This window comes from Achroia grisella, unplaced genomic scaffold (genome assembly GCF_030625045.1).
Source record: "Achroia grisella isolate CSIRO2021 unplaced genomic scaffold, CSIRO_AGI_Agris_v1 utg2786, whole genome shotgun sequence".
NCBI classification, from domain to species: domain Eukaryota; kingdom Metazoa; phylum Arthropoda; class Insecta; order Lepidoptera; family Pyralidae; genus Achroia; species Achroia grisella.
The window spans coordinates 1,923,086-1,948,536 of record NW_026712766.1 but is presented as its reverse complement, the minus strand read 5'-3'; the positions used below and the strand labels follow the sequence as shown (position 1 = coordinate 1,948,536).

Here is a 25,451-nt window from a genome sequence, read left to right as displayed (position 1 = left end):
CTCGCATTGTGCAAAGTTTTGTGTTCATAAAAATGATTTAAAAAAATATTATTATTGGTCTGGGTATTTTCTATTATATTATGTATTATTACGTTGAATTACCATTTAAATTAAATTGGTTACATGCAGCCGGAAATACAAACGATACAAAAGAGTTGCCAGGTGAGAATATTAGTTCATATTTTTAATGACATAACATACTAGGATAGGATATACATAGGATATAATATAGCTAGGCCAGTTCAAAGTTTGTTAGTTGGTAAACCGTTTAATAGAAAAGAATCACAATATTTTAAGCGAAACAGACAATACATTAATGAAAACTTACCCAAAATCTGTTAAGCTGTTTTTGACATTGGCGCACAATGGCAAACATATATATAAAAAAAATACGTTGATAAAGTCTGTTGATGAAGTTGATGTAGTCTTAATTCGGAATTAAGCATACGACTCATCTGATAGTAAACAGTTACCAAAGGCTATGTAGTCTCTTGAGAAAACCTTGAAAAGCTTCTCTGAAACCGCACTGTCCAAGACCACATAGGGTTCAGCATGTGGGGATGAATTTCCTGTCAATGATCTTTCGTACATTGAATCTTTCTATAAAATTTCATATAAAGAATCAACTCAAGAATATAATTATCACTAAATAATGACTCGATGCTTGTTATTTCAGATCAGAACATGAATACGAAGAAACGGGTTCTGAAGAAGAAGTTGAAGAGCAAGAACAAGAAGAAAGAGAAAACGCTGACGAGGCACTGGTCAGCAACGATAAAATACAAAACGGTTTGTTTTTTAAAGGACTAATGTAATAGCATTATTTAAATAAAAAAAGCAGAGTTAAAGATGGTTTAAAAGTGGAAGAAGGCAGTAAAAATGAAAAAGAAGAACAAGTACACTAACGAAACTACACGAAACTAAACTGCAACCGTAGCAACAGCAGCTATTTTTAAAGGCTAATTTACATAAAATAAAATGTAGTGTTTGCTTTGTATTGACAAAGTGTTGACAAATTTATGATATTGGGAACACTAAACTTCATTATTATCGTAATGTACAAGTGCTATATAATGTAGAAGGAGGTAATTTGGTATATGTCTTTTCAATTACAGGAGACATTAAGAAAGATGACCCTGAGTCGTTAAAACGACAAGCAACTGTGTCGGCCCGGCCGAGGCGTTTGTCTGAAGTGGAAATCAAAAGTCAGGAGAAACCAATTCCAGACGGCAGCAGTTTCTTTATATTCTCGAAAACAAATTGGTTAGTTTTCTTTGTATAACTCAAATGGTAAATGGCATATGCCGCCTATATGCATAAAAAGTAATATGATTACAACGTCATCCTCTGATGACGTTGTAATCATATTACTTTTTATGGGACTCTTCCCAAGAAGCCGAGAAGCTGCAAAAGCCAGCCAGTGCACTAGAATTTGCAAAAAAAATTGTTATTTGTTGCCCATAGTCTGTATTGCTATTTCTGAGTACTAAGTTACTATACATCCATTTCTCATTCTTCCTTCCTTTCTCATCCTGTAATTTTATGGCCATACATCGGCAAAATAAGGGGAGAAAGGTAACCAATGCCGACTAATTTGTATAAATCTACCCTCTGTTAAATCTTTGCTGATTCTGTTACAATTTTGGAAAGATAAAAAGCTCAAAACGGGGCAAAATTTGCCCTCAAAATGAAATTAATGCTGTTACTGAGATGATAATCGATAATTCTCATGGTTCGTTTAAATGGAATCAAAAGGATGGACCGAACTATTTCGGTGCTATAGATGAGAGTTCTCCATATGGGGGCGAAATTGTAACTTATTGACTAACAGTCTTTGGACTGCAGTGAAGTACCGCTTCGTTTGACTAAGCTTATACAAGATTAGACCCTCCGTTGCTATTAATCACAGATAAGATGATGCTATTAATTAAATTTCTCTTGATGTTTTAGGGTTCGTGTATCGTGTTATAAACTACAGAATAATTCTTGGTTTAAAAATTTAATATTGGTTTGTATTTTGGCGTCATCTCTAATGTTGGCTATGGAGGACCCAGTTGGAGGGAAAGGGTCAGAATTAAAGACTGAGGTAGGTTTCTTATTAAACCTTACTGTAACTTCAAAGTAATATACAGTAAGATTAAATAAGTTAAAAGTATAAGTTAATTAATTTCAATAATTTGAATAAAAGTTACGTTCTATTCTACTCAAGTGTAAAGATTTCAATAATAATATTTGTATTGAACAATGAACACAACCCCAAAGTCCCAAATTAAGCAGAATTCGTGTTATATGTACTAGACAACTGATGGAATACATGTATAATATATATTGGGACCTTCGAGATCTATACATACAATTGTACTTATGAATACACATGTTTGTATCATACAAAGATTCGAATCCGAGACGTTACATCACGGAGACCTTCAAATAATAATGTATAAGATGATTTCTAGGTTCTTAATAGATCAGTGAGGTCAGTTGTCTGTTTCGCTCTTATTTTATCACAGATTCTCTGCTTCTACGTGTCATATTTAATATACCTATAAATAACGTTATTGGTTTTCAGATTCTACGTAAAATAGATTACTTTTTCACTTCAGTGTTCACGATAGAATTGGTCCTGAAACTGATCACCTATGGTTTCATATTACACAAGGACGCCTTCTGCCGTTCGGCTTTCAATTTGCTGGACATGTTGGTTGTCATCGTTTCGCTTATTTCGATGAGTGGGTGCGTATTTAATATTTTATTAACTCGTATTGACTCCAGGCTTTTCCTTTTATATATCGTTTCTTGGGAAACCAAGTAGACTTCGTAAAAAGTCAACTGCGTCATCATTGTTTTATGTCTATTTCTAAGCAAATTGCTGTTTAAATAGCAATTTGCTTAGAAATAGAAATGGAAAAGTAAATGTCTGTCATGGTTTGGGCATGTAATATATAGCAGACAATATTTTAAAGAAAGTGTTATATGTGAATGTGGATGTAGTTATAAGGGTAGAGGAAGGCCGAAAAGAGATGGATGGACTGTGTGAAAGATGATATGACAAGAAAGGAAGTGAATAGCGAAATAACTGCGGACAGGGATGAATAAATAGAAAAATATATTACGCCGACCCCAAATGAGAATATATTTTTCTATATGAATAGCCTTTAAGGAGGTGTGTGTACAAGGGTTAGGTATATGACCTACTTGTTGAGAATTTGGGATCTTCAATGATAGACTCGACGGAAAAAATAGAAGTGTTTTTATTGTATTTTTTTTTTTCGGACTACTCTAATGCTGTTGGCCGTAGCTGGCCTTCACTTCACCGGACGTTAGCGGCGAGATGCAGATGGCACTCCAAACCCGCGGAAAGACTTATGGAGCGGCTGAAGGCCAACTACGGATAGAAAAGGGGTTCGAACCTATATTTCGATCCCCGTTTGAATTGGACAGGGGATCGATCGGAGGTATTGTAAATATATTTCGGCCTTATATATGAATTTACACGTGTCGGTTTTAAGCGCAGCTGCAGGTATCGACGGCTTGAAGGTCGCGCAGCTGCGTTTCTAATGTTACACGTGCCGTGCGATAAGGATTCTAGGAAGTGGATGGTGGCACGTATAGAAACTGTGTTGCTACAAGCCTAAGGATGATTCAAGCATGGTATAATAATTTTTCAGATCCAGTAATGTATCGTTCATAAAAATCTTGAGAGTATTCCGAGTGTTGAGACCTTTGAGAGCCATCAACAGAGCTAAAGGACTTAAGGTCAGTGGTTGTCAAATATAACTTAATTATAAAAATAAGCAATAAAGATATACAAAGTGAAAATTTGTAAACAAATTTTTTTTTATCAATTTTTAGCACGTAGTACAGTGCGTGATCGTTGCTATTAAAACTATTGGCAACATTCTGTTGGTGACAAATCTACTGCAATTCATGTTTGCTGTCATGGGGGTCCAAATGTTCAAGGTAGGGAGAAAAAATTTTCGAAAAAATTTTGACGACACCTTTGGGTCAATTTTAATTTCACTATAAAACGTTGAGACAGTAAGTACTTGTGCATATCATCCATGTATAAAACACGATTATGTATTTATTCTGAAAAAAAAAAAACATTTTTTTGTGTGTGAGCCTTGTTTTCTATTGGATTTTGAACTAACCTTTTTTTCGCTTTGCCCGTGGGTCCAAAAAATTTTTAATATTCCTAAAAGGAGTTTGCATGGTTTCCATATTTTTTGCCCAAAGGTGTTGTACCTCTGATGAATTAAGTTCCGTGATTTTTTGGACTCAAAAGTGCTTCTTTGTTTCGTTTGCACTACCCTCCCTACCTTGACATTTTTATTCGTGTACTAGGAGTAAGGTACTTGATTGATGCGTGAGTTTTACATTCTGTCGTTGAAGAAATCAATGTCAAACCAGGACACTGACATGTTATTGATTGATTGATTGAATTGATAGATTGAAGAACTAATGCTATGCATTTATTCGTCAAAACTTTAAATTTCTAATAAGACTCTTTTATCCAGAGAAATTTTCCATCTCTAAATCTGTATTAGCTAGAGAAATTTGTTATTTTCCTTGAAATGAATTACTTAAATTGACTGAAAATGATGCAATATTTATGTAGCTCAAATGGTTATACAAATGATTTTAGTTTTTTTAAGTTAGACTTATATAAAGATATGTATATAAGTCTGATTAACTATGTTTTCATTATATGCTACAGATTGTTGGTACACAGGTACACTCCTGACTAGGCTATTCTACCATTAATATAAAAAAGATTGTTGTGTCATTATTTGTTTTTATTTATAGAATGTCTGCATTTGTTTTTACACAAATATAATTTGCATTTTTGATTTTTTTTTAATATATTGTCTGCATTTTTTTTCACACGAAATACATACACCGTGTTATGTACACATCACATTATGCATATTGGAACAAAATGGCTGAAAATTAAAAAATATATCTCAATGATTTGGTAAAGTGTATGTTATGTGTACTAATATATATGTTTGCACTTTATGTTATAACAGTATGTCGTGAAATGTGTGTATGCTTCGATAAAATCAATCGGAAATATATTTATTCTTAATAATCTGTTGCAATTTATGTTTTCAATTGTTTGTACGCAGTTATTTAAGGTAATTTAATAATGTAATTGATTTAAGTTTAACGGCCTCGGTGCTCCAGCGGTTTAGTCTCGCCTTACTTCCGAATGTCGCGGGTTCGATGCTCGCACGGTACAATAATTTGTATTCATGAGTATGATTGTTTGTATCAGTCTGGGTGTTGTCTTTGTATATTTTTTTTTATAAGACATATTTTTTTTAATACATACATATTATATAATATGTATGTATTAAAAAAAAAGACTTTAACCGTTATCTAGTACCCATAACACAAGCTTTAGCTAGCTTAACTTGGGACTAGATGGCGCTGTGTGATTTGTCCAGAGATTATGATTATTATTAAGCAGTTTCTATGTAGTCACTGTCACCTTACCTTCTTCTTCTTTTTCCTGGCCTTAGTCCCATTTATTTGAAGTAAGCCCCTCTGGTCATCTTTGCCAGTACGGTTTCTCCTTGATATTTTCTAACCCTCTTATCCGTATCAAGTAAAACCTACCCAAATTAGAATTTGTAAAAAGTCAGCTGAAAGAAAGAAAGAAATTTGGAGCACTAATTATTATCAAATAATGGAGGAAACGCCACTACACATCCAATGTGTCTGTAGCCCACTAATGTACATATAAACGTAATATCGCCTTTTGAAGGTGATATCTTCTCTACTATACTTTATTGTAACATAAATTTTATATTGCTATATTAATAACCCAGCAATTTGTGCTAATTCGTCAATATATATGTGCTTAGCCTTTTTTTTTTAAATACATTAAACTAAATTGAAGCGGCATGAAGTTATGTACGAGATATTTAAATGCACAAGGAAATTCGATCTTAGTACTATCAACTTATGAATCAATTTAGATGTCTGAATATGATTATATTTTTACTACCTTGTATTAATACAAGTTTGGTTTCAGGGAAAATTCTTTAGATGTACTGACGTAACAAAATTGACTGACGAAGACTGTCGGTAAGTATCTTTTAAGAGTTTTATTATAATTACATATATTACTAGCTGATCCAGAAATATAAATGGAATGGTGTAATATTGTCCGCGCTATGAATTTTAAGTTAGAATTTCTCTACAGAAACATTATAAACTCTTCAATTTTATAATAAGATTTTTTACAAAGAAAACTTTGTCTTATAAAACTTTTCTTTGAATCTTTTTTCTGGCAGATTGAAAATAGGCATTTCAATTTGTTGTAAAACTTTACGCAATTGACATAAAACGAATAACTAACTTTCGTCAAATGGCACTTTGTATCATTAGGTAAAACCAGTTTGTTGTTATTACGTAAGTTTTTTTTTAATAATAATGGAATATTGCACCCGCCTGCGCTAACGGTTTACGCTGGCGGGTCAACAGTGGAGGATGATAAGATGAGAATGAGGTCAGGTCAATTTACCTATCATGATTAAACCAGGGTTTAATCACGATGGTTTTCAGGGCAAACCGCGTGGAGGTCGAGTTAATATTGAAGTTGTATGTATTTTTAATGCTAAAGCGTAATAAATAAAACATAATTTATTATTTGAGACAAATAAAGATTATTTAATCTTTTATTCATTTTTTAATCTTTTAGACTCAGTGTCATATTATAATGGAATGTCCAGCATTTGGTTTGGAGATACTTATTTTGAAAGATGGCTTAATAAGTTTATATAGTACCCCGCCTCTTGCCATCTATCCTACAAAATACAGAAAGTTATCCATTTTTATATGACTTCATACACAATACTATAAGAACGCTATAGATGTAATTAATAGTTGATTTGTATTTGTAGAATGTAATTGTTTGGCTGAAAGGAGATTTCCAGGGCGGTAAAATACTTATTAAAAAAAAAAAAGACTCAGTGTTAGAGGCAGCTCCCGCTGTCACCATTGTAGAATCGTCTTTTGTTTTCGTACTATTCTAATACTGCTGGCCGCAGCTGGCCGCAGCTGGCCTTTACAGTTTCACAGGACGATAGGGGGCATGTGCAGATGGCACTCCAAACCAAAGGAAAAACTTATGGAGCGGCTGAAGATCAACTTCTGCCTAACAGATATGACTTTAGTCAGAGGGCTAGGCTACGGTAGGGGTTCAAACCTCGTAATTTTGATCCTCGTTTGAATTGTACTGGGGTTCGATTGGAGGGTGCTCGTAAGTCAACAGTAATATTAGTTAAGAGTTTTAATTTGTATGTTTGTTTTAGTGGAACGTATCTAGTATATAATGGTGGTAAAGCATCGATTGAAGACAGGGTTTGGAAGAAGAACAAATTCAATTTTGATGATGTCCTGAGTGGGATGCTGACTCTATTCACAGTGTCAACTTTCGAGGGATGGCCAAAGTAACTATTAAATATATTAATATCTCAGTGTAATGTATGTATGTATGTAGAAATAACTACATACATACATTATCATTAGATAGTATAAAATAAAGTCGCTGTCACTGTATGTCCCTATACTTAAATCTTTTAAAACTACGTAACGGATATTGCAGCGGTTTGTTTTAATAAATAGAGTGCTTCTAGAGGAAGGTTTATATATATAATACATGTATATCCGTGCGCAGCCGAGGCAAGTAGCTAGTATTAATTGTTAGTTAGTTAGTATTAATAATTATAAGTAAAATAACAATTGTGTGTTTAACGTGGGTGTTTATGTCTTTGTCAGTTATGTTGAGTACTAGCTGTTCCCGCGACTTGGTTCGCGTGGAATTTAACTTAATTTTTCTAAAATAAAAGTAGCCTAAGTTACTCTTTATTACATCAGCTACCTGCCAAAAACAGTCATGTCAAAATCGGTCCAACCATTTCAGAGATTAGCCGGAACAAACACACCGACAGACAGACAAAAATTGTAAAAAATGTTATTTTGGTCTATGTACCGTACTTATATTCATATGCATGTAGTAAAAAACGGTTATTTCAATATTACAAACAGACACTCCAATTTTATTTATATGTCTAGATTAGCAACACATGGTTTCTTTGTTCCCAAATATTCCTAGAAATACAAGGAATTATTACATATTCTTCATTCAGAACAATTTACGCAGCGCCATCTAGTCCCAATCTAAGTATAGCTTATGTTATAGGTAGACATTGAGAGAATTTATATAAATACTTATTATATCAAATCAAAAATCATAAGTATAATTAGTAAATCACGGGATGTTACCACGTTTTATTTTTGTTGAGTTCCCGATATTTCGGCAGTGTTTCAACGGCCATGATCACGGGTAAACTGAAGAGCAGTGGGTAGAAGTAAATAAAACTTCCCGGTTGAAATTTTTATATTTCTGTATTTCAATCGCCTCTCTAACCTGTATTAAGACGTGAAGATACTGTGAATATAGTTTGCCGAGATGAATATCGAGCGAGATCCAATAGTAGCAACAAACGTAGACATGTGAAGGTAGACGAATATGTCTGCTCATAAAAGATTTATGTACCTTCTATCCGCTGCTCTTCAGTTTACCCGTGATCATGGCCGTTGAAACTGCCGAAATATCGGGAGCTCCACAAAAATAAAATGTGGTAACATACCCTGATTTACTACTAAAACAGTATACAAAAATCATTTATTCACTTAGGACATTTTAGCCGCTTAAGAACGTAAATTTTTGTGTTACCAATTGAGAAGAACTGGCAAGAATCTTAACTGTATATCTTTTTAGCCAGTTTATATATTTTTTTAAAGTCATTTTATTTACATTGTACACTTATATAGGAGTTTATGTTAAATGAAATACCCGTACATGAACAACTATTGCCATGCACGCTCGTCACTTGGATACATTTTTCAAAATATACATATATATTTATACATACTATACATACATACATACATATTTCGCTCTGTATATTTGAATGTACCATAGCGAGGGAGTTAGTTTACTTAACGTGCTTTGTTATCAGTATTTCCATCAACGGAGAATAATCTAATAATATGACTTGTCACAGGATATTTTTTGGGTTAGTCCAGATTAGAACTGACACCCTTTGTGGTCTGATTGGGGTAGTGAATCACTAAGCTACTGCTCTTTATTATTATTATTATTATTTTTCAGTTTACTATCAACGTCAATGGACTCCAACGAGGAGAATTATGGACCCATAGAGAATTCGAGACCTCTGGTTGCCTTTTTCTATATTAGCTACATTATTGTCATTGCATTCTTCATGGTGAGTTATGAGAATTTAATTAATTATTATATATATAATATTAGTAAGGATGTTACTAAAAATTAGTTTAGTAGTTTTTGCGTGAAAGAGCAACAAACATCCATCCATACTCACAAACTTTCCAGTTTTTTATATTACCAATATTACAAAGATTTACGATGTTTTCAGGTGAACATCTTCGTGGGTTTCGTCATAGTGACATTCCAAAAAGAGGGTGAGCAGGAGTTCAAAGATTGCGAGTTGGACAAGAACCAGAGGAACTGCATAGAATTCGCTCTCAAAGCTAAACCTATTAGGAGGTAACTTTTAATATGTAATAATTATGTAAGTTTTATTACTATTTAACCCTATTAGTGGTCAGCCAACGGTCGAAATTCGACCGTAATTCAATTTGAACATTATTAAAGTTCTATTGACAAAGACACAAGTGTACAAATTCAATATTACTGTATTCTCAATTTGACCATAGACTTTAACAATAACCAAAAAAGCATATATATGCGTGTGTCAAATGTCTATGTGTGATGGAGTGCATGTAATGTTTTGTTTATTGATTTAATGTAATATTTATGCATAATTCAAAAAAATGTTAGCATTTTTCACTCCTTCTCTATATAAACTATAAATGTGCGAAAAATCTGATATAAAGTAAACACATACATAATATACATTGAAAACACTCAGACCGGTATAAACCATCGATCTCAATAATACAAATGTTTTTACTGTGCGAAGCATCGAACCCACGACCATCGGAAGGATAGCGTACCTAACCGCTAAACCACAGAGGTCAAAATTCAAATTCAAATTCAAAAATCATTTATTCTTGTAGGACATTTTAGCCGCTTATGAACGTCAAATTTTTTATTTAATAATTTTATCCCTAGCGTCCAAAAAATACAAACATACAATCGTTAAAATTATTATACATATATATTATACTATTTTTTTTTTATGGATGATTATGGAACGTTGCACCTGCCTGCGCTAACGGTCTATGCTGGACCATGATAAGGTGAGCATAAGGTCAGGTCATTTAGCCCATCCAGGGGGAACCGCGTGGAGGTCAACCTGAAATGGTACATTGCTAGCAATGAGATCATCAGTCCACATTACTAACAATCCCCTTTCCTATATTATAGTAATCATCTTCTCATGTTACAGATATATTCCCAAGCATAGGATTCAGTACAAAACATGGTGGTTTGTGACGTCACAGAGGTTTGAGTACTTCATATTCTTCTTCATTGTTCTCAACACGGTGGCGCTAATGATGAAGTTCGACGGAGCCTCGCCGGAGTACAAGAAGGTATAATATATTAGTATTATGCATATGAATACAAATACGGTACAATCACCAAAATAATATTTATTACAATTTTTCTCTCTGTCTGGCTGTTTGTTCCGGCTAATCTCTGAAATGGTTGAACCAATTTTGACGGACTTTTTTGCAGGTAGCAGATGTAATAAGAAGTAACTTAGGCTACATTCACTTTAGAAAAGTAAAGTTAAATTCCACGCGAACGAAGTCGCAGGTATAGCTAGTATACAATAAATAGTGCAATTATTTCACTTGTATATTTATTACCTAGATACTATAGTAAACTATATATTATGTAGCGTCACCTGATCACAACATATGTATATGACGCTACAGTGGTGAGGTGATACCACCATGTCACAAAATAGCTAATTGGTCTAATTTTAACTTTCCAGGTCCTGGACTATTTGAACATGATTCTGACTACTGTGTTTATGTTGGAATTTGTTTTTAAATTGGCAGCGTTTAGGTTCAAGGTGAGTGTTACAAGAAAGATCAGTTTATTGTACAATCGCTTTATTGCAACAACTAAACTAATAACAAGCTAAATTAATAATCAAATAGTTAACCGTTAATCGTTAATTCGCTACAGCTTCGTTAAACGTTAAAGCGTTACATTTCAGAAGAATTACATTTTTAATATCTATTTTTATATCGCTGCGTTAAATTTATAAAACGGTTTAGGTCTTAAAAGTTTACAAAACAAAATACGTGTATAACTCAAATGAGTACTTTAATCGTCGGGCATAATATTGATATATATCCATTAACATGTTGAAGTTCTCGTCTTAAAGCAAGGCTCGTTATGGTGTTAAAATGTCTTTACAAAACAGACGTTCAACTTTCAAATCCTTATTATGAATAGATTTATGAGTATCTGATATTTGTTGAGTCTTTTAATTTTATGTCCAGCCACATTTTATTTTTTTTTCGTTTTACAAATAGTTGGAGCTTTTTTGTTTTTGACATTTTCAAACCGCGCCGCGGTTCCGTATATTTTAGATTAACGATTAACGAACTTCTCATATTAGTTTAACGTGTCCGTTAACATTTTTAAAAGTTAACCTGTTAATCAAAATGTTAACTTCGTTAATTAACGATTAACGAATTAACGAGTTAATGCCCAGCTATGTTAATAACTAAACTAATTTCTACATACATTCACGAAAATTGCATTTTTTTTACTTACATTTTATACCTATTTATAAAATGGTGTTAATCGTAATGTTTTATTTTCCTTTGTTATTTTTACGTGTGTGTGTGTGGTGGCCCCACTGAAAACACTGCGCTGTGGTATAATTATACTACAGTATAAATGCTGAGTGGGAGTCATATTCAGCGTTACTAGTATATTTTAGCTTATAAGTTGTATAGTAAATATAAGAATACTGTAATATAAGAATGCTGAATAAATGTTTATATTGTTATTATAAACTTATTTATATTACAGTATTTCCATAGACTTTCATTACACATCAGAGAAAGAATCACACAATAAGTACTCGTTACTATTGTCAACTCGAGTTGGGCTGAATTCGAGTTAATTCGAGATGAATTCTGCCAACTCGAGTTGGAAGTTGGAATTTTACGAACAAATCTAATATTTTTGGCCGCAGCTAGCCTTGAAAGCTTCTCCGAAACATAGGGGGCAGTAGAAATCAAAAGCCGCGGAAGGACTTATAGAATGCATAATCATTGTAATGATAACATAACTGGACGAATATGCGAAAAATAAATGATAACAAAATCAATATGAAACATTTGTGACGAGTGAAAATTGTATGATACGAAATGAGCATATAATTTCATGTCATTGTCGGTTCGAAGATAGACTCATGCTCTCGCTCTTTCACTTGATTCGTGAATACTTCCAACTCGAGTTGGCAGAGTTCAACTCGAGTTAACTCGAATTCACCACCACTCGAGTTAACTCGAGTTGACACATCTCTAATAAAACCCAAAGGTTATGAATTCAAAACTGACATACACTAAAAATAAAGTATATGCGTCTATTTATTTACTTTACTAACACTCGGGTGATGTTAACAATAGTCTAGTTCTATTTCTATCCCGGTAGGTTCATGAAACCGATAATTGTTCTACAGAATTACTAATTGTGATTAATATATATTAAATTCTATTTTCTAATGCATAAAACTGATTTTTCTTTTACAGAACTACTTTGGCGACGCGTGGAACACGACTGATTTCATTTTAGTCATCGGCAGTATCATTGACATAGTTGTCACCCAGGTCAACGAGAACAAGCCAGTTACGATGGTAAGTATGCTTATTTTGTTTATACTAGCTGTTCCCGTGACTCCGCGTGGAAATTAACTTTATTTTTCTAAAGTAATAGAATTTTTCTAAAATAAAAGTAGCCTATGTTACTCATTATTATGTCAGCTACCTGCCAAAAAAGTCCCGTCAAAATCGGTCCAGCCATTTCAGAGATTAGCCGGAATAAACAGACAGACAGACAAATGTTAATTTGGTGTATGTACAAACACGAAAGTAAACATTTTTTGCTTACATCTCAATAAGAAAAATAAAGTTAAATTCCACGCGGACGAAGTCCGGTATACAGCTAGTAATATATATAATTGCAAAATGAAGATTTGATTTGATTTGATCACTAGAACGCTAACCCGCAGAACTTTCTCTACCTTACATAAGACAGAGGTACTCTCTTTTCAAAAGCAATGTTTTCCTGTCAACAACATTTTTTACTGTTGCTACACTGTTGAGAATACAGTTGCATGAAAACAGATTTTTACAGACAGTTCTAGCTTAGTTATAATTTTAAGATCTCATTATTTGTAAAGATACTTATTTTTTATAACATTATGTTAACAATTTGTGTTTTTTATTTTCAGTTTACCACCAGCAAAGCAAGCAAAGAGGTAAGAATAATGACAGTTGAAATTACACTTTAATGTTATTGCTTTAGAGTTGATTTTCCAAAGTTTGTAATTTTTAGGGAATCAATATGTCTTCATCTGCTTCTTACTTATCCCATTTATTTGGGATCGGTGTGATTTTCTCTTCGATTCATTCCTCGCAGTTCTCTCGTTATTTACTCCCTCTCTTACCATATCATCTTTAACACAATCCATCCATCTCTTTTTCGGCCTTCAACTGCTCTTATAACCAGGAGAAAATATGTGTGGAAACAAAAATATACAAATAAGTTTAAAAATCACTTATAACAACTCAATATTAACATGCGCTGCAGATGTCCACATAAGAACCTTAAGCATAATGTTAATTCATGTTAATATTGTAAATAAGTAGGTACTTAGTAAACTATTGCGTGCTGAATCATAAGAAGTATTAAGATGAGGGGTTAATTTAACCCCTTAGGGGTGGAATTTATCAAAATCCTTTCTTAGGGGACGCCTACGTCATAGTAACTTTATGCATGCAAAGTCTCAGCCCAATCGGTTTAAAATTGACAAAGTTTCATACAAACTTTCATCCCCTATTTTATCCCCTTGGGGGTAGAATTAAACAAAATCCTTTCTAGCGGATGCCTGCGTCATAACATCTACCTGCATGTCAAATTTCAGCCCGATCCGTCCAGTGGTTTGGGCTGTGCGTTGATAGATCACTATATCAGTCAGTCAGTCACCTTTGAGTTACATATATGTATTTAGATAACTGTTTTTTTACAAATGTAAGAATATTTTGTGATGTAAATTTTTGTGATAATAAATAAAAAGTATAATAAATTAGGTAAAAGCAAAAAATAGTATATTATTATTTAAAACTACCAACTTCGTCCGTGTGGAATTAAAGTAAATAACTTTCTGCTTCATTACAGGGCAGTCTATTAAAATACATCACGTTCTTCCGTCTGTTTCGTGCGATGCGTCTCATAAAGTTGCTGTCCCGTGGTGAGAGGATTCGAACCCTGCTGTGGACATTCATCAAGTCGTTCCAAGCTCTTCCATATGTTGCTTTGCTGATTGTGCTGCTGTTCTTTATATACGCTGTTGTTGGTATGCAGGTATGGAATATTTTATATACTTGTTTTTTTTTTCACAGCGCCATCTAGTCTCAAGCTAAGCAGACCTTGTGTTATGGGTAATAGATAGCTGATATAAATACATATATATTTTTTGGAGAAACGTATGCAATAGAGCTTGTGTTATGGGTACCTACTAGACAAGTGATATAAATATTTTTTTTGTAAAAACATTGTACATAACAGCCAGTCAGAATTCATGAATACAAATGTTTGTAATGAATACAAATCTAGTTTTAAGTTTTAACGCAAGAAAAAAACTGCAAATTCCATACGTTTATTTTTACGTTGGAAGGTTCTTATGGATGATAATGGAATGGTGCACCCGCCTGCGCTAACGTTTTACCCTGGCGGGGTAGTAGCAAGTAGTACCAGTAGAGGATGATAAGATGAACATGAGCTCAGGTCAGTTAGCACATCGTGGTAAATTCACCAGGAAATTATCGCGATGGTTTCCAGGGGGAACCGCGTGGAGATCAACCTGCTATGGTACATTGCTAGGAATGGGGTTATTACTAACAGTCCCTTTCGTACCAACGTTGTTCTGAAACTTCTTAAAATGGTTTTTTTTTACTTTTCAGCTGTTCGGTAAAATAAGTTTTGACGACGATCAGATCACGAGGCACAACAATTTCCAAACGTTTGGCAGCGCACTTATGGTCCTGTTTAGATCAGCCACCGGTAAATATTAATTTATACATTACTAGCGACTCGTCCTGGCTTCGCACGGATGTATTACAAGTCTTTGAATATCTCGATCTATAATACGTATATATTATACATATAAACCTTCCTCTTGAATCACTCTACCTATTGCTGGAAAATGCATTAAAATCTGTTGCGTAATTTAGAAGATATACCTAAGCGGCGAATTCATTTTATACTATCTAAAGATACTAGCTAGCTACTAATAGAAACTAGTAGTTTTATTTGTTTTAATTCAAGTGTAATTAAATAAACTAGAATTAAAATGAATAAAATTGCTAGAATAAAAGTAATATAACCTTATTACTCCTTATTACATTAGCTATCTACGACTGGAAGTCCCGCTAAAATCCGAAATATCGGTTTGCACCGGCGAGGAATCGAACCCGCGACCATCTCTCCTTTCAATCCTTTTTTCGCATTAAAAAGTAGCCTATGTCCTTTCTCAGGGTCTCTGTATATATTATTTCATTTAAATGTTCAGTAGTTTTAACGTGAAAGCGAGACAGACATACTGACAGACAGAGTTACTTTCGCATTTATAATAATAGTAAGGAGTAAGGATAAATATTATAATATTAGTAAGAATTACACCTTATATTCATACACTAATAATGTCTCCAGGCGAGGCTTGGCAAGAGATCATGATGGCGTTGTCTCCCAACATCGACGAGCGGCCCGGCGAGCCGCCCAAGTGCATAAAATCAGAGCCCATCGATGGTGCCCCGAGCAGCGACAACGGAGACGAATTCTGTGGCAACTGGATGGCTTTCCCCTACTTCATATCATTTTCTCTGCTTTGTACTTTCCTGGTAAGATTTTTACTGATATCATTAATATCATCACTGCCTTTATCCCATTATTTGGGGTCCGCGCAGTATGTTATTCTCTTCCACTGATCTCTATCGGCCATCATATCTGAACATTCTTTTGTTCATATAATTTTTCACACAATTCATTCATCTGTTTTTTGGGCGTCCTCTCCCTTTCCATCTATCCACGTTCATATTATACACTTTCCATATGATATGATATCATTAATAATAATAATACTAAGGTAAAAACACATTGGCGGGCCAAAACTGTACATATTGTACCTGTTGTACTTCATTCTACGATTATTATAATTAAAACCCTTAAAAATAGTTTGTAAACATTAAATATACACCCCAGTAAAACATATCTCTTACAAAAGCCACAATAAGGAACACTTGTCGCATTACAAGAAAATTCTTGACTTCCACAAATATATCGTCGTCATCTTCACCTTATGTATGTTAGTCATAAGGTATTTATAATATGGGCACAACCTCTCCCACATTTATTAATTATTTAGTTCTTGGCTAAAGCCCGTGGTTGAGTATTACCTTCTTTTAAATGTATAAAAGAAGAGAAAGAAAAGATAAAAGTAAATAATAATATAATCTCAGGACAATTCACACAGCGCCATCTAGATCCAAGTTAAGCTAAATCTTGTGTGATGGTACTAGACAATTTTTCCTAAATACATACATATTATACGTAGAAAACACCCGGACCAATACAAACAATCATACTCATGAATAGTAGTGTTTTTATACTACGACGTTGGCAACCAAGCATACGATCCATCTGATGGTGTTCACCATGGTGAACGGTTACCGTAGTCTATAGACGCCTGAAACACCAGAGATGACATGTGCACGTTGCCGAATTTAAGAAATCTTAATATACCCTTATTGAAAACCCCATGCTGTAGTCTCTAGAGAAAACCTCGGCAGGTAGTTCATTCCACAATATAAGTGTACACGGGAGGAAGCTCCTCTGAAACCGCACTGTCCGAGACCACTTAGGTGACATGCCCTGACATAATAATTTATTAGATGTATATTTATTTATATAGAGAAGAAACCTTAATATACTCTTCTTGAAGTGTCTTCATTTGGAATATTACTCGTGAAAGTATTGTAATTGTATCATTTAAAATTTCAGATCATCAACCTGTTCGTGGCTGTTATCATGGACAACTTCGATTATCTCACCAGAGATTGGTCCATATTGGGCCCTCATCATCTTGATGAGTTTGTAAGGTGAGTTAATAGTATCAAGACTTGCATTATTAGCGACTAACATACCATCTAGTTATTATACAATAACTAGTTATAAACATTTGAATAGCTCTGGAAGTGTGTACTTAGTACGATATATACTATAGCGCGTGCAGCGCTATCGTCCAGTGAAGCTGCAAAGGCCAAGACTATAGAATATGTATGTTTAAGTATTTATATCAGTCGTTTAGCACATAAGACATGCTCTGCTTTGTTTGGGACTTGATGGCGCGGCGTGAATCGTTATTATTATTAATTTCACATTTTCCCCACAAATAGGGGAGTGTTACTAATTTAAATCGAGTTCGATAGTAATAGTAATAATAGTATTACCATTAATCATAATTTTATTTACAGATTATGGAGTGAATATGACCCAGATGCAAAAGGAAGAATCAAACACTTAGATGTTGTTACTTTATTAAGAAAAATTAGTCCACCATTAGGTAAATAATTGACAATACAGTAGCTCTATACATATTCGTAGGAAATAATAAATTAAAAACAGGGTTCATTGCTTTATAGCTAAAGTAATTACATTACGAATATTTGCGAGGTATCAAATAGTAATAAATAAATATACTGAGACATTATAATTTAATGTTCACCAAGGAAGACCTTGCATACAGAGACAGTATATTATATAAGCCGAAGAAACAGTCGCTTACGTGATTCTGCAATATGTAGTCGTGGCCACACAATGTACACAAATCCTCGGAACGGTGAGGTCGCTCCGTGAAGTCTGTGTAAACTCCTAACGTCTTCACAGGCTTCTACGCTTCTAAGAATAGTTCAGCTGGCTACTTAAGCAGTCTCGGCTCTACACAATGGCTCAAATGAGAGAATAAATTTGAAAAGTCTAACATACAATACAACATAGATATTAAGATTGTCATAATTGATATAGTTTCCACACTGAATAATTGTGCAGATTTGTAATTGATTGTCTTTCATGTATCATGTCATTTCTAGGTTTTGGTAAACTATGTCCACATAGAACAGCATGCAAACGGCTCGTGTCAATGAACATGCCTTTAAATTCTGATGGTACCGTCAATTTTAATGCAACGCTGTTTGCTGTTGTTAGAACGCAGCTGCAAATTAAGACTTCAGGTTTGTATTAATGCTACGAATATTATAAAAAAATTCAAAGGAGGAATATTTTTTTCTCTTTCACGCAAAATATAAGCATGTAGTGTTGTTATCACTACGACATCTATAGATGACAGTATCTACCTTCCTTTGACTACTAAACTACTGGGTTGAAAGTAGGGAAAGTTTATTATTACTTTTATTATTAGTTCTGGCTATTATGTTTTATTTTATTTATTTATCTTTTATTTTCTTTTATATACTTAATGCAACAATAAAATATTAAAATACAAAAATGATATTACTTCAATTGTACGTGTAAAATAAAATCTTTCTTTTCGTTATTTTGTTACTGCTACCGGATACTATCAAATGATAATTGACGTCTACAATAATATATTGAGTTAAAAATTACTTTTAATGATATATTTTATTTGATTTGTGTAACAGGTGTAATAGACCAATGTAATACCGAGCTACGAGCAATCATCAAAAAAGTATGGAAACGAACGTCCCCTAAACTTCTAGATCAGGTTGTGCCGCCACCTGGTGACCCCAACGAGATAACAGTTGGCAAATTCTATGCTACGTTCCTAATCCAAGATTACTTTAGAAGGTTAGTTGTGTTAAATGTTAACCAGTTCTATGCAATTGTACTTACTTAGCTTTTAAAAGAGATAAAAACACTTCTTATCATAGATTTAATTCGAGGATATCATCAACTACATATTGTAAATTTATTATATAACTTATAATATTATATTTTATAACTTTCAGTAGATTACTAATTATAATGTTTATATATGGTTGTTCTTATTATTGTTCAGTAATATAATACGTTAATATAGTTCGACGTATATAATTTATGTAGCTTAACTGTTTATATAGATGACTTCATACTCATATCATGGCTAAATGTTACAATGGAATTTAACAAGTTTTTTGTTTTATAGGAACCATGCGTAAGTTGTAATTCAAGTTTTAAGCAACTCGACGATTTATTCTGCTGTATTTTATGCTTCTCTTCCTTGGTCGCAATACCAGTGTGTCGATAACCAAGGATATTGCTTAATATTTTGTATACTTTCCCCAAAATCTCTGAAACATTCATTTGGTATTTGTATCTACCCATTTTTACTGCGTCATCTGTAATATATTTAATTATGCAATCGTTTGTCTATCACATTTTTAACTCTGAATTGGTTTTGTTAATATTGATTGAAATTCCTTTAAATGTTGTTCTTTATAATGATTGCATAATATTTCTAAGTTTTGTATATTTTATAGCTTCCACGCATATAAAAGGTGCTATATATTTCGCCGAGCACAAGCATTTTTTATTTTTTGGTTCAAGTTTTGATTCTGGCATGGTATTTTTCAGTGATACTTTATTCTATTGAAAGCATGTTTTCTCCGTATAATAAATAACTCTTTGATGTTTTACAATCACTTGTTTCGATTCGCACAATTCTTATAATTATTTTCTTTATTCTTTTGAGTGCTCATATGCGTGATATTATTATGTGTTCGTCAAATGTATATGCATGTAACAGACGATATATCAATTTGCTTTTCTAACTGATTTATGTTGATGAATATTTCTTCGTCTACTTATTTTGAGCAATTGATTGTAAAGTCTGAAACTGAGAAGACATGTTTTTTTTTATTTAGTTAATATTACTGCATTAGAATTCCTTGATTTTTATTGGGTTACAGTTTTTAAAATTATAATTATTGCATTTTTGACTTTGAACTTAAATTTGAGAGTTGTAGAGTTGAAATTTATGTCCTCTACGTGGGCACATAATATAACAGGTTCAGGAAACGGAAAGAACAAGCGGCAGCCGCGTCACTGCAGAACAATCAGATGACGTTGCAAGCCGGTCTGAGGACTCTTCATGAAGCTGGACCGGAGCTGAAGAGAGCGATATCTGGGAACTTGGACGAAGTTGTTGCAGAAACTGTTGAGCCTATGCATAGGGTGAGTTTATAAACATGTAGCTTACATATATGTTATATGTTTCAAGCACAATGAAGAAGAAGGTTGTTAGAAAAATTGCAATATTTTTACTTATATAGGTGTACATGACAGAAAATGTAGAACAAAATATATTTATCTGAAAGCTTTCACAAATTCAAACATGTGTATATAAAAAAATAGTTTGTACCCAAAATTATACATATGCTTTTAGAGTTATTATGATTTTCTTCACTTTATTTATGATTCTTTCAAAACATAATTTTAATGCGAATTTGCTAAATATAAATTCAACAGTTAGTTGAATTTTTATCTGATTCGAATACTGATTGTACCTATACTGATATTATTCTAAGGATCATAGGTTTGCCCCTGCCACAATGCATTCAAATATCCAAATATGGACATGTTTAGTATCTTATTGCGTATCACTATTACGTTGATACATTTGATCATTGATATCTGTGAGAGTAGTCACATCAGCAATTCTATCATTTTATATTTTATCATTTTCTCCAGCGTAATCATACATTATTCGGCTCTGTATGGACGACAATCAAGCGACATGGCCGCGAGAGTTTCTACGGACGAGAAAGGAAAAATCCGCCGCCCTCAATCAAATTGAAAATGCCTAGTAAGTTTTATAATGAAATTGGAGACTCCTGCTTACGATATTTGTATTTTTTGTGTGACAATGGTAGGCAAGCCTGAGAGACCTGATGGTTAACATTAATCATCTAATACTTAAACGGCACTTTGCACATCATTTGACGGCCTGGCTGGTCCAGTGGTCTTACTTGCGATGATCCCGGGTTCGATTCCTCGCACGGCACTTACATTTAAATTCAGGAGTATGATTGTTTGTATCAGTCTGGGTGTTTTCTATGTATAATATGTATGTATTTACGAAATTTAAAAAAGTAGTAGAAAAGTAGTCATAACACAAGTAGCTTAACTTGGATCTAGATGGCGCTGTGTGAATTGTCTTGAAATTATTATTATTATATCATCATCATCATTGGGCACCCTAAAATATGGTCGAGCGCAGTGATGGCTGGCTCATCCGTCATACTCGTGAACGAATGCTGCTTGTAAGGACTGGTCTGCTCTTATCACTACGACTGATTTAATCTTATTGCATATTTATATTTGACCCAAAAAATTAGTGCTTGTTGGTAGTTTGTATTCACACGTTTCGACTTGTAAATGTAAACTTACAAGGATTATTTAAAAGAGCAACACACAAGTATCTTGCTCGTTCTTCTTGTGATAAGACAGCTTTCAGAACGAGTGGTAGATAAAAAACAAATTGTTATGACTTTTCAAAAGTGCTTAAATTAAGTTTATTTGAATGAATGATTTTCTATTCTATTCTATTCATCATCATCATCATGTGAAGCGTGAGTGGTATACTCATGTGTTGCTATTCCGGGGGACTACGATGTCATTTATTTGTTTTTATTTTATTTACTTATATTTATTTTAGAAAAAATATTTTATATTAGAAATATAAAGTTAAATTCCACGCGGACACAGTCGGGAGTACAGCTAGTTGATAATAAAATTATCGTTCCAGGTAAGGAAGATAATCAGAATTTGAGTGCAATGATGAGGAGGGAACTCGGCATGGACGGACAAATACCCGAAGAAGAAATGTAAGTAGATTACATGAATCCTGAAGCAAATAATAATAATAATAATGATATTCATTTATTTATTTGTATTACTAGTGTATAATAAAAGGTATCTACAATTATTTCACCTGTATACTCACTGCCTACATACTACAATAAACAAATAGATTATGTAGCGACACCTCATCACATCATACATAACGGTACTGTGGTAAGGTGACACCACAGCATTACACTAAAATTAACTATTATGACGGAATGTGTTCTGAGGAATTGTTCGACATGATGCCTACGGCCACCTTTTACCATCGCACCGCTCGCCATCGACAGGGAATTCATTCCCACACGCTGGAACCCAAGTGGTCTCGGACAGTGCGGTTTCAGAGGAGCTTCCTCCCGCGTACACTTAGATTGTGGAATTAACTACCTGCCGAGGTTTTCTCACGAGACTACAGCATGGGGTTTTTCAAGAAGGGTATATTAAGGTTTCTTAAAGGTCGGCAACGCGCACGTGACACCCGGTACGGTAATCATTTACCATCAGATGGGCCGTATGCTTGTTTGTCACCATAGCGGTATAAAAAAAATAAAAAAAACTTCCTGAAGCAAATAATATTAATAATAATGATTATTATTTATTTGTATTACTAATGTACAATAAATAGTACCTACAATTATTTCACCTGTATACTCACTACCTATATACTACAATAAACAAATAAATTATATAGCGACACCTCATCACATCATACATAACGGTACAGTTGTGAGGTGTATCACCTTACTGCACTAAAATTAACAAAAAAAAAACAATTAAAAATTTCAGGAGGTACGAAGAAGTGAACCAGAGTGATGGAGATGAAGAAATTGCGATGCAGCCTCTCTTACACGGCAAGGACTCCGAGAGGATATTTAAAGCTATCGAGTAAGTTCGTAATACTTCTTATAATATATACTTACTAGAAAATTGACCCGTAAAAACAAAAAAATGAAATGAAATTACTTTTCCTTGCTCATTTCTTATTGTTCTGTGTAAAAGAAGATTTTTTTCCCCTTCTTTATTACTTTTTGTATAATCATTCTTAATATGTATATGTACATTGTAAATAAAATGGCTTTTAATAAAATATTCAATTGAGTTTCTTGCCAGTTCTTCTCAATTGGATCCATATACTGAACTGACTGGTAGGGAAAAAATTAAAATTATAATGTAAAAAATTTTACGTCCATAATCGGTTAATATGTCCTACATGAATAAACAATTTTTGAATTCGAATTTGAAAAATAATTGTACTATTATCTTATCTGTGGAAAAAAATGGAAGTTGATTAATCATTTTTAATTTACCTAGATTTTTTTTGTTTTATTATTCTCATTTCATTCATCTTGGTTGATATAAAAAGAATTTATTATTCTGTTATATTTGATATATATTTTTTTTAAATTATACTATTTTTTAAATTAAGATAGAAAAGACAGAACAAATAAAGATACCGGTCAATTTACATTAATATAATAATATACCTATGTATATCTGTTAATAATAATTTTCGTTGTATTGTTCTATGTAAATCTATAAGAATTTGTGTCGTGCTTTTTGTTAAATTATATAAATCATGGCACATTAAAAACAATATAAAAATTAACGTTATACAGTTGCATTACATGTTTTGAAAAAAAATTCCTCATAATGAAAAATCTACAGGACTATGAGCATACATCTCTCATAGGGTAGTGCCATCTATTTACTTTTACGTGTAAATTAGACAGCGCCGTTGCTAAACATGTTGCTTTATAATTGCATAGAATGCCGATAGATGGCGCTCTTAGTATATAAATTTCTAAGTGCCGTACGGTCCGATAATTTTCGAAAAACTAAAATCATTATTTGCTACTATATCAGCTAGTAACATATGGACAGTAGCGATAGTCTAGCGGTTTAGTTAGCTCCTTACTGGTCGCGGGTTCGATACCTCGCACAATACAAACATTTGTATTCATGACTATGATTGTTTGTATCGGTCTGGGTATTTCTTATGTATATTACGGGAAATATCTATGTATGCTGCTGCTAGCTGCGCTAGGAACTAGATGGCGCTGTGTGAATTGACCTTACATTTTATTATGTATTTATATTAGTTATCTTAAAAAAATTTAGCTAGGAACAATAATTGACCTTACATTTTATTAACTTAAAAAAAACAATAATGGCATCTGTATAACGTTTAGTGAAAAATATATATAAACATTTACAGAAAAACGTCCAACGAATTAATCCAGAGTATGAGAAAGAACAGTAAGTTTGTTTTAGTGTGTTGTGATTGTGTTTGCATTATCACATAACAATAGCATCACATTTAATTATTAAATTAAATTTTAATTAAAATTAATATTATAATTAATTAAAATATTGACAGCCATGATCGTAATTAATAAAACTACTTATTTTTAAACTGCCGCGTTTACTATACAACTTTACATAGCTTCGCACGAGTGAAGGTACCTCTTATTACACATATAAACCTTCCTCTTGACTCACTCTATTGCTAACAGTGTATATATGATGTCGAAGACGTGAAAAATGAAATACCTAAATATCAGCCCCGAAGGATTTGTGATTGCTAAGAAAAACTGAGATTTCTAACGTCAGTATTTGCGATACGTCGTCTTAAAATCAGTTGCGTAGTTTAAAAGATCTAAACGTACAGACAACGGAAGCGACTTCATTTTATACCTACTATAAATAAGTCTTTATATATCTAAATATATATGTAAAGACTTCATTCATTCATTCATAATTTAAGAGCTACGCTCTTGTCGGCGTATATCTACTCTTGCCACTTCCGCGATGTACAGACTATATATAACTCAAAGGTGACTGACATAGTGATCAACGCACAGCCCAAACCACTGGACGGATCGGGCTGAAATTTGGCATGCAGGTAGATGTTATGACGTAGGCATCCCCTAAGAAAGGGTTTTGATAAATTCCACCCCTAAGGGGATAAAATAGGGGATGAAAGTTTTTATGAAACTTTGTCAATTTTAAACCGATCAGGCTGAGACTTTGCATGCATAAAGCTACTATGACATAAGCATCTTCCATCCCTAATGGGATAAATTATCGCGAGCGAAGCCGCGGGCAAAAGCTAGTATAATATATATGTAAAGACGTCCTATACTAAATGCGATAGTTTAATTTAAAGTCATAAATAATACATCTATATCAGATTATTATCATGGCTATAATTTGGCATGTTTTGTATAATTTCCTTATTCTTAAAACTGCACTCTTAATAATATGT

At 33.3% G+C, this 25,451-nt stretch overlaps 1 protein-coding gene across 1 annotated transcript in view; it reads left to right on the top strand.

Moving 5' to 3' along the window:
* The window catches only part of LOC131843098 (voltage-dependent calcium channel type D subunit alpha-1-like), a 71,889-nt gene that overhangs the window by 42,982 nt on the left and 3,456 nt on the right, over positions 1–25,451 (top strand). The window contains exons 18-44 of the mRNA XM_059191693.1: positions 677–789; positions 1,116–1,263; positions 1,951–2,086; positions 2,570–2,733; positions 3,669–3,756; positions 3,853–3,960; positions 6,041–6,093; positions 7,323–7,460; positions 9,188–9,302; positions 9,471–9,601; positions 10,467–10,611; positions 11,019–11,099; positions 12,799–12,920; positions 13,511–13,526; positions 14,447–14,632; positions 15,232–15,331; positions 15,980–16,167; positions 17,327–17,424; positions 17,800–17,888; positions 18,415–18,555; positions 18,985–19,150; positions 19,488–19,496; positions 20,350–20,515; positions 21,032–21,146; positions 22,089–22,167; positions 22,973–23,071; positions 24,402–24,442. Of these exons, the coding sequence (XP_059047676.1) occupies positions 677–789; positions 1,116–1,263; positions 1,951–2,086; positions 2,570–2,733; positions 3,669–3,756; positions 3,853–3,960; positions 6,041–6,093; positions 7,323–7,460; positions 9,188–9,302; positions 9,471–9,601; positions 10,467–10,611; positions 11,019–11,099; positions 12,799–12,920; positions 13,511–13,526; positions 14,447–14,632; positions 15,232–15,331; positions 15,980–16,167; positions 17,327–17,424; positions 17,800–17,888; positions 18,415–18,555; positions 18,985–19,150; positions 19,488–19,496; positions 20,350–20,515; positions 21,032–21,146; positions 22,089–22,167; positions 22,973–23,071; positions 24,402–24,442 (3,035 nt within the window). The remainder of the gene's footprint in view (positions 1–676; positions 790–1,115; positions 1,264–1,950; positions 2,087–2,569; positions 2,734–3,668; positions 3,757–3,852; positions 3,961–6,040; positions 6,094–7,322; positions 7,461–9,187; positions 9,303–9,470; positions 9,602–10,466; positions 10,612–11,018; positions 11,100–12,798; positions 12,921–13,510; positions 13,527–14,446; positions 14,633–15,231; positions 15,332–15,979; positions 16,168–17,326; positions 17,425–17,799; positions 17,889–18,414; positions 18,556–18,984; positions 19,151–19,487; positions 19,497–20,349; positions 20,516–21,031; positions 21,147–22,088; positions 22,168–22,972; positions 23,072–24,401; positions 24,443–25,451) is intronic.